Below are 11,937 nucleotides of genomic sequence, written 5' to 3' on the forward strand. Positions count from 1 at the left end.
TAACTTGATATGTATGAGAATATTAATATTGAACTCTTTAAGTTAATGTGGCCCCGTTGCAACGCACATGTGTTCTTTTAGTTAGAATTAGAAACACAACCGAAGGGAGAGGAGGCACGATGCAGTGCAGCTCAATAATCCTACATCTACATACAAGTTACTTAATCATACGTAACTTTTCTAACCAATACTCTCCCCCCCCCCCCTTGATTTTGAAGGTGTTGGGCCCTTCCTCCCCATCGATTCAATCCCATGTCTACGCGTTAACTTTTACGTAAAAACTCTATGTAAGTTTAAGTAGGTGTAGCATTACTCCAGTGCAGCTTATGTGTGACTCCCATCTATACCTGGCCATTCTTCGGGCCGGGCCGGGCCAACCAAAGCCCAACACAAAAAACCCAGGCCCGAGCCCGGCCCGGTCTGGCCGTCGGGCCTAAAAATCGGGCCCGAGCCCGGCCCATCACACTAAAAGCCCGTCGGGCCTCGGGCCACGGGCCGGGCCTCTTCCTTAAATGGTGAAATCAACGGGCTCGACCTGGCCCGGGCTTCGGGCTCAAAACCTAGGCCCGAGCCCAGCCCATGGACAAGGTTGGACCAGGCCGGGTCGGGCTTTTTCGGACCGTGTCGGGCCGGGCCGACCGGGCCGGGCTGCCCATGGCCAGGTATACTCCCATCTCTCTTCGTGTGCTCTTACACAAACCCGTCCACAAATTGCCGCCAGACGGAAATGGAGCGGAAGTGCAACCAGACGGAACAGGGGTAGTAACAAGGATGTCAAAAAACCGGAGGGAATCCAGAGTAGTAGTAGAACCACACAAAAATCCATTCAATAAATAATCCACCATCTGGACACCGGTCCACCATTTTACTGGTTGCTAGGCCACCGATCGACTTCAACCGGACCACACCTCCTCCACGGACCTCCAAATCAAACGCGCATCAACAGTAGCGACTAGCAAGCGAGCTACTTCGCCGGGGCCGGCGCCGGCGCTCTGCGCAGGATGCTCCCGGCGTACACGGCGGCCTCGAGGATGGAGGTGATCTCGTCGGCGACGTCCGTGGCGTTGCAGCTGTTCCCCTCGAACGTCGTCAGCACGGCCTCCACGCCGCCGCCCGCCGCCGCGGCCGCGGTCCTCACGGCGGCCACGCAGTCCAGCAGGCTCTGGTTGCACCACATGTTGAGGTAGTCGTCGGTGGCCTGGACGCAGGCGTCGTGGAGCATGCAGCAGGCGTCGAGGGCGTCGCAGGGGGGCTCGCCGGGGCACCCCGTGTAGGACACGCCGCAGTACTTGCCGTACCGCATCAGCGGAGCCTCTGGTACAAGCATGCGTACCCTCCGGTATGAGCGAGAGATACAGAGAGATGGCGGTGCATATCGCAACCGGTCGGCGGCAGGCACGGACGGCGTACGTACCTAAGGTGCCCGTGCAGTACGCGGACTCGCACGTCCGGCTGCACTTCTGGTCGCCGTCGGGGCTGGACGGCGGCGACGCTGCCCCGAAGATGCCGCCGCGGGCCAGCGAGCGGCCGGCGGCGGCGAGCAGCAGGAGGAGATGGAGGAGGCGGCCGGTGTGCATTTTTCACCGTGTGTTTATGATTTGGCCGGGCTGCCAGAAGGAGGATGGCGGTGAGCTAAGAGCTAGCTCTAAGCCTCCAACTGTTGGCCGTGTATGAGTGTGCCAGTGTGGTGGTGGTTTTGGAGGTTCAGCGAAGTGGTGTTTGTTGGTATGGTAGTAGCTCTGGTGGCAGTTTGGTGGCGCCGTTGGGAAATTGGATGGGTTAGTTTAAGTGTTCAACGGTGACTTTCCCCGCAAAAGGAAAGAAAAAAACAGTTACTTCAAAGGGCCAGGGGATAACGAGCTATTGAAAAGAAGTGTCTTCTTCTGATTGCCTGCTACAGCCTACAAGCAAAAGGCCAGGGGATTAGGCTCAGGCATCCTCTGAATAAAGATATACCGTTGTTCGGATTGGTTGTTTTGGTAGTTGAACGTACTCAACGGCATGGTTGGTTCGTACTCGACGGCATGGTACTCCCTGGCTCCGTTACGCAAATGAAACCTGCGGTCAGGTCCAAGTAGCAAGTTATTTTCCTTCCTTTGTGGGTAGGTCCAAGTACAAAGTTTAACCGCTACAAAGGTTCGGAGATATCTCGGCTAGCTAAGCAACCTACCGTCCTTGCGCATATTTAATAAAGATCTACAATAACATACTCCCTCCGTCCCATAGTGTAAGACGTTTTTTAACAGACAGAGGGAGTACCATTTTCTACTATTTCACATATATACTCAGGCAGCTTCTATCTTTCTTCAAATAAGTGTAAGGTACTTTAGTTCTTCGAAACGCATTGGGAGTTTAATAGCAGCAACAAACAATGCACACGTTACATTATGGGAGTTGCAACCGTTATCAGCAGCTGTACTGGCAAACTATCTCCGCTATCGAATAACTCAGAAATTGATTACATTAATCGACTTGCTCAAGGTTTACCAGCAAGTGCAGTCCCAGGTCTAATTAATAACCTAGAGGGGGCAGTAAAGAGATAAAAAAAATGTAAAGAAGAGAAAATCGGAGGGGAACAAAAAAAAGACACTACAGAAAATTACAGTATTATACACAAAATAACCTAGGAGGACCACCCAGCCTTTTTCTGTTGCTTAACGCCTCTACACAAATCTTTAGAATGCATGGTATAATCAAGAACGCCTTCCACCTTCTGGCAAAAAAATGTTGAACACTGCACAAACCAATGAGAAGAACTCCTCTAGACGGGAATCTCTGGTTCGACACGTCTAAGCCTTGCCTTTCCTTTTAGCATCTAATGCCTGCATTGAATTCAGTTTCAGTCAGTCATAATAAAGTAACAATAAGATTTAAGGAGCCATACATCGTACACAGGAAGTCAAAATATCCTACAGAAGAGATACCTTATTCTGGAAAGTTCGCATGACCAATACGATTAGATCGCGTAGCCTGCAGAAGTATCACTCAGTCAGATATATGATTTTTTTCACCCTTTGTAGAAAAAAACATTAAACAAAAGGTTAGAAGTTTGAGAAGGTAAGGTAACAGTTGGCACCTAACGTCGTTATCCTCATTATTGGGCTCCGTTATTCCCTGTGTATTAAATGGTAGATTTACACCACCAGAACTTACTAAAACAAATTGAGTAGTTCGTCCATTGGGAATTTTCGTCTGCAAAGAAAAATCATATAATATCTCTCAGGAGCAAACATAAATACTGAGTGAATAAATGTGCCTGTCAAACAATGTACCTGTAGATTTGGTGAATATTTCTCGTCAATTACAGCTTCATCCTTGTGGCTGAAGTTTATTTGATATCCGGTTCGTCTAAGGACCAACGTGGCATGTTCCCATTCTTCAGGAGAATACCCCTGCTGTGAAAGGAACGTAGATGTAAGCCCCCACTAATAGTTTAGGAGCAATTTTGCTATCGAACTAACGAGAGCCTATTTTGAGCACAACCATCTTGGTAAACTAGATGCATCGTCAACAAGCTAACAAACCGAGAATATTCTGAGCTTAATGCTGTCAGTTTTGAACAAATCACATTAACAATCATTTCTGCCAGCCCTACTCGTGACCCTTCTATTGTACAGAATACCCTTAATCAAATCGAGCAACTGTTTTAAGTCTATGGTTCTAATTAAAAAAATAGCTAGAAAGATGCCGTCCATTTCTTCAATTTGAAGTGCTAACTCTGTAGTTTATCAGACACAAAATGTAACAGAAGAATATTGTAAGCATATGGAGGGTCACAAGTTTAAGCTACATCAACAACAACACATAACTTGTAAAATATGATTGATGGCATCATCAAGAAGCCTTCCAAGTGAACATTCTGTTTACTTCAAAGGGTATCGAATTTTACTTCAGGCAGAATAATAAATACTTCGTGGCATACCAGGACATAAACATCAAAGTCGGCTCTCCCCCTTGAAATACATATATTGATGTCATTCTGCATTTCTTGATCTGCATAATATAGAGCAGAACTTGGATAATTCTAAGAAAATGAAGTGTAAATCAACTGCAGAGCTATTCTAAGAATAGTCCACAAAACTTGAAAATGTATGTACACTATACCTCATCTTTTTCGAGAAAACCCAAAGAACTAAACCCTATATTATCATGTGTGACAAGGTATGGAAAATTACCAAAAAAAACCTACATTACCCAAAGAACTAAACCCTATATTATCATGTGCAATAAGGTATGGAAAATTACCACAAAACCCTATATTACCCATAGAACCAAATCCCAATCCCTAATACCCTATATTACCACAAAACTTGAAAATGAGTTCACTAACTTTGGTGGTCTTCAGGAGTATGTGTAAGTAAGCATTGCCATCCCCTTCAAGTTCTTTCAGATGAGCAAAATAATGACACAAACATACATGTTTCCTATCCATAAGTTGAGTACAAGTCTGTAACTCATTTTCTACAAAATGCACTTTCCCACAAGCATGTACCATCATTACGAGCATTCAGTTTTTGTTTTCAAGAAAAAAAATGCAAAGAATTTTAATTATGTCTAGAGTAATAGTGTTATTCAAAAAATTAGCACTCCCTCCTATTCATATTACTTGCCGCTCAAACGGATGTATCTAGCACTGAAATACATCTAGATACATCCGTTTCAGCGACAACTAATACGGATGGGAGGGAGTATCAGTGTATCACGACCCTGCCATGGAAGATGGTATGTACCGTGGCAAGCACGCAACAGCAGGAAAGGCTAAAATATAGTCTATGGTTAATTTAAATTAAATTAATATTAAGGGGTTGATTTATCAAACATGATAAAACATAGAAAAAGGCATTTCATGTAGATGAACTTCCACTTTACCAACAGGATACAATGGACTACTAATTAATAGTAGTGTCTCGAGATCCCGCAAAAAAAGAGTAGTGTCTCGACATTTTCTATATTCAAAATATGGAAGTGAGAATACATCAATTGCAAACGTTGATCCAATAATATTAGAGCACAGCATGACAATATAACAATACATTCTATCAGGGATGCAAAAGAGGCAACGGTATATACATCATAAACTTACCACAAGTTATCTTGTTCTCATTGTTAGCAAACTCCCTCACCAAATCACCCTACAATCAAGCGGAGCAACTCATCAAACTCAAATCGCAAAAAAGTGCACTGTGAGTAAAACAAATTCAGAACTATCAGCTTAAAGATTCATGTGTCAGTGTTGTACAAAATTTTATTTCAGACCAAAGCATTTAGAAACAATTTGCAACTACATTCTATCACCTACATAATAAATATGATAGTCTGCAAGCTAAAAGAACTACAAATGGAAATTAAGATGGGAACTTCCTGTGCAAACTATCAGTTTTAGAAAAAAGAATCAAGAAACACTCGGATAAACAGGTTTTGTAAAGCCAGATGGTCATGGGCTTATGCCTATATCAAATCAAGAAATAGCACTTAATTGATAGGGTTGTGCTTTACAGGCTGTTCAGTAGGCAAATAGTTCACACACTGATGCATCAAATGGTGAAACAAAAATAACAAAACAAAATCAGCACATCAGGACACCAAGAGTGTCAAAAATACCAAAACTAGTTTATAACAATGGATGGGGGAGACTTAGCAAGTATATTTATAATAAGAGAAGCCACAAAATGCTTCAAAACCTGAGGGTACCAAATCAGGTTCAAATCAAACATAGTGGTAAAAAGTTGAACATTTCAAATCGCAAGACCAGCATTTTAGTAAATCAAGGAAGAACTGGTCCTCCATAGTCAGTTTGGTCAATCTTTTAGTAAATCACAATTTACCAAAGTTGCAAAAACTGTGTAGCTTTAGGTTTTTTCAATGTACTGCAAAAAAAAAACCTTTAATAACTTTCCTAGTTTCAACAGAATAGCCAAGTTGCCGCTGGGAGAAATAGTATCTTCCTAAGTGGGTCCTTGGACAAACTTTTTCTATCAAACGTTGTGTCTTTGGTTCCTCCATTTGCAAACAACTGTTGTTCTATAATGTGTCTGGTATCTTCGAGACTTGAGTACTACATCACATGAGCTTGTAGTCTACAATACAAAATTACCCTAAATTAATACTTGTTAACAACCTGGCGGCCACTATCATCCATAGGAGTGCAGTCTACAGCAAGAAGAGTGCCAACATCATCTGCAGTAACCACATAGTCATACATCGTAGCACCTGAATTGCAGAAAATATAGAACTAGTCAGTGTAGCTACTTTTTCTCTGAACATTATCACATGGCTTGTAGGACAAATTTCCTTCTTTACCTTCAATAGAATACCTGGTGCCATCTTCATGACAGCGAACCCACTGAAAACAACATTTCCAAGAGAGAAGTTTTATTGCAGCATTTCGAAATTCCCAGCAAAGATAAAAGAATCAGAATCCAGAGTCAGAACACAACATACCTGGAAATTACAAAGTGTAGTACCATTTGTAGGGAAACCACATGCTCTTAAAGTAGATCCTGGCCTAGGATCGCCGACAATTTGAAATCCCTCAATACCAGGTAATGGATCACCTAGGTTAAAAGTATGTATATATCAAAGGATATGATCTAGAATCTTTTTTGGTTAAAATATTAGCTATTAATTTACCATCAGCTGAGTACTCTTGAGTATCATTCCTATAGAACTGTGAGTCATCATCTAATCTTGCTTCTCTAGGACCAGGATTTTCTTCAAAATAATTAGAGTGAGTAGGAGCTACCATATCCCTGAAAGGCAGTGCCAGAAACAGAGGTCAACATTCTTCCATGTCGATGACATATTTGACTGGATAGTCAGTAACACTATTTCAAAATCTAAACTAAGCATACTGATTAAAAGTGGATCCATTGTACATTTGCTCAGCATGTCGATCATTTGGATCTTGAGCATACTGAGGGAAATTGTTCCTGTTCGCAACCTGTAAATAGGAAACAATTATATGTCAAGCTACAATGTTAAACAAGCTATTTGCAGGTTCATGTTATCATACCATATTGTAAGATGAGGAAGTGTCATTTCTCAACGGAGTTGCTTGTTGAGGATTGGGATTATATATGTTTCCAGGTTGACTTATATCGCCTAAACTGTCCTGAATCAGTATAATCAATCAACTGAGTGCCTTAAAAAACAAATATTTTAGTAGATACTAAAATTACTATTAATAGGCTTCAGTAACATAGAAGGTAAAAAGGCTCGTAATCAGCAATTAAAGACAACAACAACAAAGCCTTTAGTCCCAAACAAGTTGGGGTAGGCTAGAGGTGAAACCCATAAGATCTCGCAACCAACTCATGGCTCTGGCACATGGATAGCAAGCTTCCACACACCCCTGTCCATAGCTAGTTCTTTGGTGATAATCAGCAATTAAAGACACAACTACATATTCAGTCATGCAGAGTCATACACAAAGCTATTCAGCAAACCAAAATACTTCAATAAGCATTTGTTCAAATGTAAGTAGTATTGACTATAATCTGGGTTTTTTGTGCCAACTTATCCAAACTTGAGAAGTTTTAGCAATCTTGGTGACACACACACACAATCCATATGTGCCAACACGGGACTTCGAATAGTCAAAATAATTCAGAGTTGAATACTTCACCGGCTTGAAGATGCATAGCTGAGCTGAGGTCACTTACATTTAACGATCTGATCTTCCATTGCATCTGTTGGTACAAGCGCTGAAAATTGTGGTCAAAAGAAAGATGTTACATATCCATGTTAACCACTGGGCACAGAGTTTAAAAAAGACACTGGTAAATGACTCCATCATAAATACTAGACTAGGCATTCTGCATCAAGCAATTGAAAAATAACTGAGCAAACCAGAAAAACATGGTAGTATAACAGATATCTTAACTAAGATAGCAAAATAAAACTTCAGTCCCATAGAGCTATTATGATGGCAGTTAAAATCGCATACATATCAAAGATGCAGAATATGTTTCACTTGACGCTTAACAGATAGAACTGAATTCTTCACCAACAAACAGGCCTTTAAAGTCAAACCTTGTAATGAAAATATTTTTTGTAAATAATATAGCACGCAGCCACTAATTACCCTGTTGTGTCTCAAGTCGACAGTACATTATACTCAATAAAAGGGATAAAACTTGGATAAAGTTTATGTAAAGATGTGAAGGTATCTATCAGACAATTTGGGGGAATCTATTGTCGAGCCTTTGATAAGGAGTGGATCCGTTATGTCCATATTAAGTCTGCATTGACATCAATAATATTTCCTACCATGTCCAGTAAACATCATACATTATACTGGGCATTAGCAAAACATAGCTAATACAGCTCTAGCTCATACAAGTAAATCAATCCTTATGAACCAAATCATTATTATTACCATCCAAGTAACAAAGAAACTAATTTGGGCAAATACAAAAGTATGTATGTACTTCCTGGCAAGAACAATTTAAAAGTAACTGACCAAATAAGAGTTACCTTTGTAACCGTTGTAATGGTTGAAGGATATATTTGAGGTGGGCGAACATCGTATTCTGCTAACATACCAAGCAATGAAGAAGTGAACAAGTAAAGCTCTTCTTCCTCACCCTACAAGGTTTCAACCGTATGTTTCTGAATTCTTAGTGACAATAAAAAATCATGTACTACATAATCTAGTTCATATTAAATGGTAGATAACAATGAACTGAAGTTGCCTCATGCAACAAACTAGGACTACCACTGCATATGCCACTGTAAAGTCAGTTGCATAGAATAAATGCCACTCAACAACTCCCTGAAATGCAGGCCAGGGAATCAGGACCCACTTAGCATTTATCTAGATCACAAAATATTTTGGTCGGATGCAATGCAACTAAAGATATGCAATCATGCAACAGCAACAGTAAAGGGGCTACAGCATCTAAAGAAAGTAATGCACGCATTTGTATAATTTTGCCACATTATTTATATGTTTATAATGCTGTATTTAATACAGTAATAAATAGTCAATTACACGCAACACCCAACCCTTTATAAAAAGGGCCACCTGGATGACTAAGCATATTGGTGGTAGTAGTGGCAAAAATGGATATATCATAAAGAGGCTTGAGCATACATTCTTGAAATGTACAATAGCACCATACTTTTAGTTCATTTGCCAATCTCATATTTTCTTCAATGTGGTTTTTTTTCTCATTCAGTTGCTTCAAAGCACCAGATATAGCATCTTCCTGCCTCTCGTCAACAGCCTGTCATAGTAATATACTTTTATTAGCACAAGACTTTACAAATTGGTCATGCAGCAAATGTAAATCGTATCATTCATATAGACCATCCTCAAGTCTGAAAGCTTCCTCTCCAGAATATGTTTTTCGCTCAGCAGCTGCAGCTCCTACCAACACAGAAAATAATAACTGCAGTTATGGGTTACACAGAGGTGGTAAATCAAAAGGGAAGGACAAGGCACTTTTGCTTACAAATATGGTTAACTGATTCATAACCTTTAACATCATACCTTGAGAGATGCATCAGCAATTTGTTTGCGAAGCAACAGGATCTCTTCTTCCTGTGTCCGTGATCTAATGTAAAGCTCCTGCAAGAAAACATCATCTGGTTGAGAAATTGGAGCAAGTTCAGAAGATGCGGTAAATAGAAGGATCCCACACAGTTACCTTAGTTTCAGGATCCATCAAACGAGTATTAGGATCTTCTGCAATTAAGTCATTGCGGAGGGATGCGCCCTGGAGCGGATGCCTGCCAGCACACGACATAGCCTCATTTCTCAGAAAATGGAATACAATCTAATAATGCACCTAGAATAGTTAACTTTCCCACGAGTAAAGGACCTGACTAGAGTGTCGGAGTTCGGAATGAAGGGTTTAGCATCACCATTTTGCAAGCCATAGTCCCTAACAGACAAGCTGGTAAGCTCATTCCCTGGACGATGACCTGCGCCAATGAAATCAACAGGGGCATCGAATGGATCTCGCATATTCTCCTCCCGTGATCCTCCTATACAAGATGAGATCACCATGTTAACCTAACGAAACCAAACTGGATGTTCCTTAAGAGTCTAACCTAAAAAAAAATCACATGCACAGCTACACAGACAACCAAGCAACGTTTGAACTTCTACATGGGTATCAAACAATCAAATAGTCTTTCGCTCCCAATGGACCGGTAAAGCAAGGCATTAAACCTCCCATGATTTCTTCCTCTATTCCCAAGCACCTGTTTCTGGAATACAAATTTTCAAACTCCAAACAGCACTCACTTGATGATCATGAACCAACAATATTGCATACAATCTCAAGTTGACCAGAGAAAAAATTGAGCTCCAAAACTAACATATAATTTCTTCCTCGATTCCCAAGCACCTGTTTCTAGAATCATTTATCCAAACTCCAGACAATGTTCACGCGACTATCACGGCCCAACAAACATCGAGCTCCAAAACCAACATTTCTCAGCCAAGCAATGCATCACAGCACCAGCACGGCCCCATGACTAACCTCCCTACCAAGTACTCGCGCACGAACCAAATCTGTAGGGCAAGCGGAAAGAAAAGCACATGACCCTTCCATGAAGCGGGAAATCAAAGCTGCGCTGGCACCCGTGCAAAGCCGAATCACAGCTACGGCGCACCCAAATCAGGGGAGACAGCTCCTTTAGAAGATGAGAGCACCAGCCTTGACAATCACACGACACAAACACATGTGGAAATTGCGCGCTTACAAGGTCGCAAAGACATTAACCTGACCAAACCTAACTGGACGATCCCTAAATACTCCAACCTGAACAAAAATCACATGCACAGACTACCAGACAACCAATCGTTTTTTGAACTTCTACATGGGTGTCAAACAACCAAATATCCCTTCGCGTCCAATGACCGGCAAAGCAAGGCATTAAACCTCCCATAATTTCTTCCTCTATTCCCAGGCACCTGCTTATGGAATCCAAAATTTCAAACTCCAAACGAAGTTCACCCTGGACGATCACGGCCCAACGAACATCACATACCATCTAACACAGGCCAGAGATAACATTGAGCCCTACAACCACCATATAATTTCTTCCTCAATTCCCAGGCACCTGTTTCTAGAATCAATTTCGTTTCCAAACCCCAAACGACGTCCACCCGACGATCAAGAGCCAGCAAACATCGCATACCACCTAACACAGGACATAAAAAAAAATCTAGCTCCAAAACTGGCATTTCTCAGCCAAGCAATGCGTCACGGCACCAGCACGGCCCCGTGACTAACCTGCCTACCACTTGCGCACGAATCCAATCCGCAGGGCGAGCAGGAATAAAAATATAAAAAGCACAGGGCCCTTCCGCGAAGCGAGGGAATCACGGCGGCAGCGGCGGCGGCGCTGGTGCGAGGCCCGAATCGCGGCTACGGCGCGGCGCCCGAATCGGGGGGAGGAGGGAGGGGGGTTCCGAGCGCGCACCTGCGTCGGGGTAGGGTTGGACGGGGAGGAGACGGGCGCGGCGCAGCGGGGTCCTTCGAGGCGGGTTCCGGGAGGGGACGGGGAGGGAGGCCCCGTCGTCGCCGCCCGCGCTGTCGCGCTCTGCTTCCGCCGAGGAAGCGACGAGGAAGGGACGGGGGGAGGGGCCGGGGGTGGAAGGACGGCCAGCGAGTGAGAGAGAGAGAGGAATGGCAGCGAAGGGGAGAGACGGGTACGTGCGCCGTGGAGAGTACGCGTGGTTTGGGCCGGGTCGACCCGGGTGGCGCGGGTTCCACTGGGCCAGGTTTTATGGCCACATCCGCCGTAGCTTCGACTCAAGCGAACGTACAGTTGGCCGGCCCAAGTACGTTCGATTTTCCTTCTTTTCCTCTTGTTTTTTTACTTTTGTTTACATTTCGGAAATATTATATATTTCAAAAAATAATTTACCCTGGAAGTGGAAGGAGAGTTGGAGTGGTTTATAAGGGATTCTCTTCCTCATGC

General features: G+C 42.8%; 2 protein-coding genes across 5 annotated transcripts; both read right to left on the reverse strand.

Annotated features, from left to right (window-relative positions):
- Positions 1-887: 887 nt before the first annotated feature.
- On the reverse strand, positions 888-1,895 carry LOC123149045 (probable phospholipase A2 homolog 2). Its single transcript, XM_044568580.1, has 2 exons — positions 1,415-1,895; positions 888-1,314 (listed from the first exon to the last, which is right to left on the reverse strand). Exons 1-2 carry the CDS (start codon positions 1,575-1,577, stop codon positions 965-967), a joined length of 513 nt encoding a protein of 170 aa, XP_044424515.1. The 5' UTR covers positions 1,578-1,895; the 3' UTR covers positions 888-964.
- A 490-nt stretch (positions 1,896-2,385) lies between these two features.
- LOC123149043 (uncharacterized) lies at positions 2,386-11,658 on the reverse strand. Of its 4 annotated transcripts, none has more exons than XM_044568577.1 (20): positions 11,437-11,658; positions 9,825-9,990; positions 9,651-9,732; positions 9,494-9,571; positions 9,311-9,370; positions 9,123-9,227; positions 8,476-8,586; positions 7,662-7,703; positions 7,013-7,111; positions 6,852-6,940; positions 6,631-6,749; positions 6,442-6,554; positions 6,301-6,343; positions 6,119-6,210; positions 5,084-5,132; positions 3,923-3,993; positions 3,273-3,392; positions 3,077-3,192; positions 2,925-2,970; positions 2,386-2,822 (listed from the first exon to the last, which is right to left on the reverse strand). In XM_044568577.1, exons 2-20 carry the CDS (start codon positions 9,968-9,970, stop codon positions 2,790-2,792), a joined length of 1,614 nt encoding a protein of 537 aa, XP_044424512.1. In that variant the 5' UTR covers positions 9,971-9,990; positions 11,437-11,658; the 3' UTR covers positions 2,386-2,789. The 4 variants fall into 4 exon arrangements, with proteins under 4 accessions (XP_044424512.1, XP_044424513.1, XP_044424511.1 ...); XM_044568578.1 differs by having other exon boundaries at positions 3,273-3,395; positions 6,876-6,940; positions 11,437-11,657; XM_044568576.1 differs by having other exon boundaries at positions 3,273-3,395; positions 11,437-11,657.
- Positions 11,659-11,937: the final 279 nt, after the last annotated feature.

This window comes from Triticum aestivum, chromosome 7A (assembly GCF_018294505.1).
Source record: "Triticum aestivum cultivar Chinese Spring chromosome 7A, IWGSC CS RefSeq v2.1, whole genome shotgun sequence".
Taxonomy (NCBI): Eukaryota; Viridiplantae; Streptophyta; class Magnoliopsida; order Poales; family Poaceae; genus Triticum; species Triticum aestivum.

Coding starts and splice junctions, on each gene's coding strand:
- LOC123149043 (XM_044568576.1), bottom strand. CDS start 9,970: ATGCGAGATCCATTCGATGCCCCTGTTGATTTCATTGGCGCAGGTCAT. Junction 9,572..9,650: donor TGATGGATCCTGAAACTAAG/GTAACTGTGTGG, acceptor GTTTTCTTGCAG/GAGCTTTACATTAGATCACG. Junction 8,587..9,122: donor GATTGGCAAATGAACTAAAA/GTATGGTGCTAT, acceptor GAAACCTTGTAG/GGTGAGGAAGAAGAGCTTTA.
- LOC123149045 (XM_044568580.1), bottom strand. CDS start 1,577: ATGCACACCGGCCGCCTCCTCCATCTCCTCCTGCTGCTCGCCGCCGCC. Junction 1,315..1,414: donor GTACTGCACGGGCACCTTAG/GTACGTACGCCG, acceptor TGCTTGTACCAG/AGGCTCCGCTGATGCGGTAC.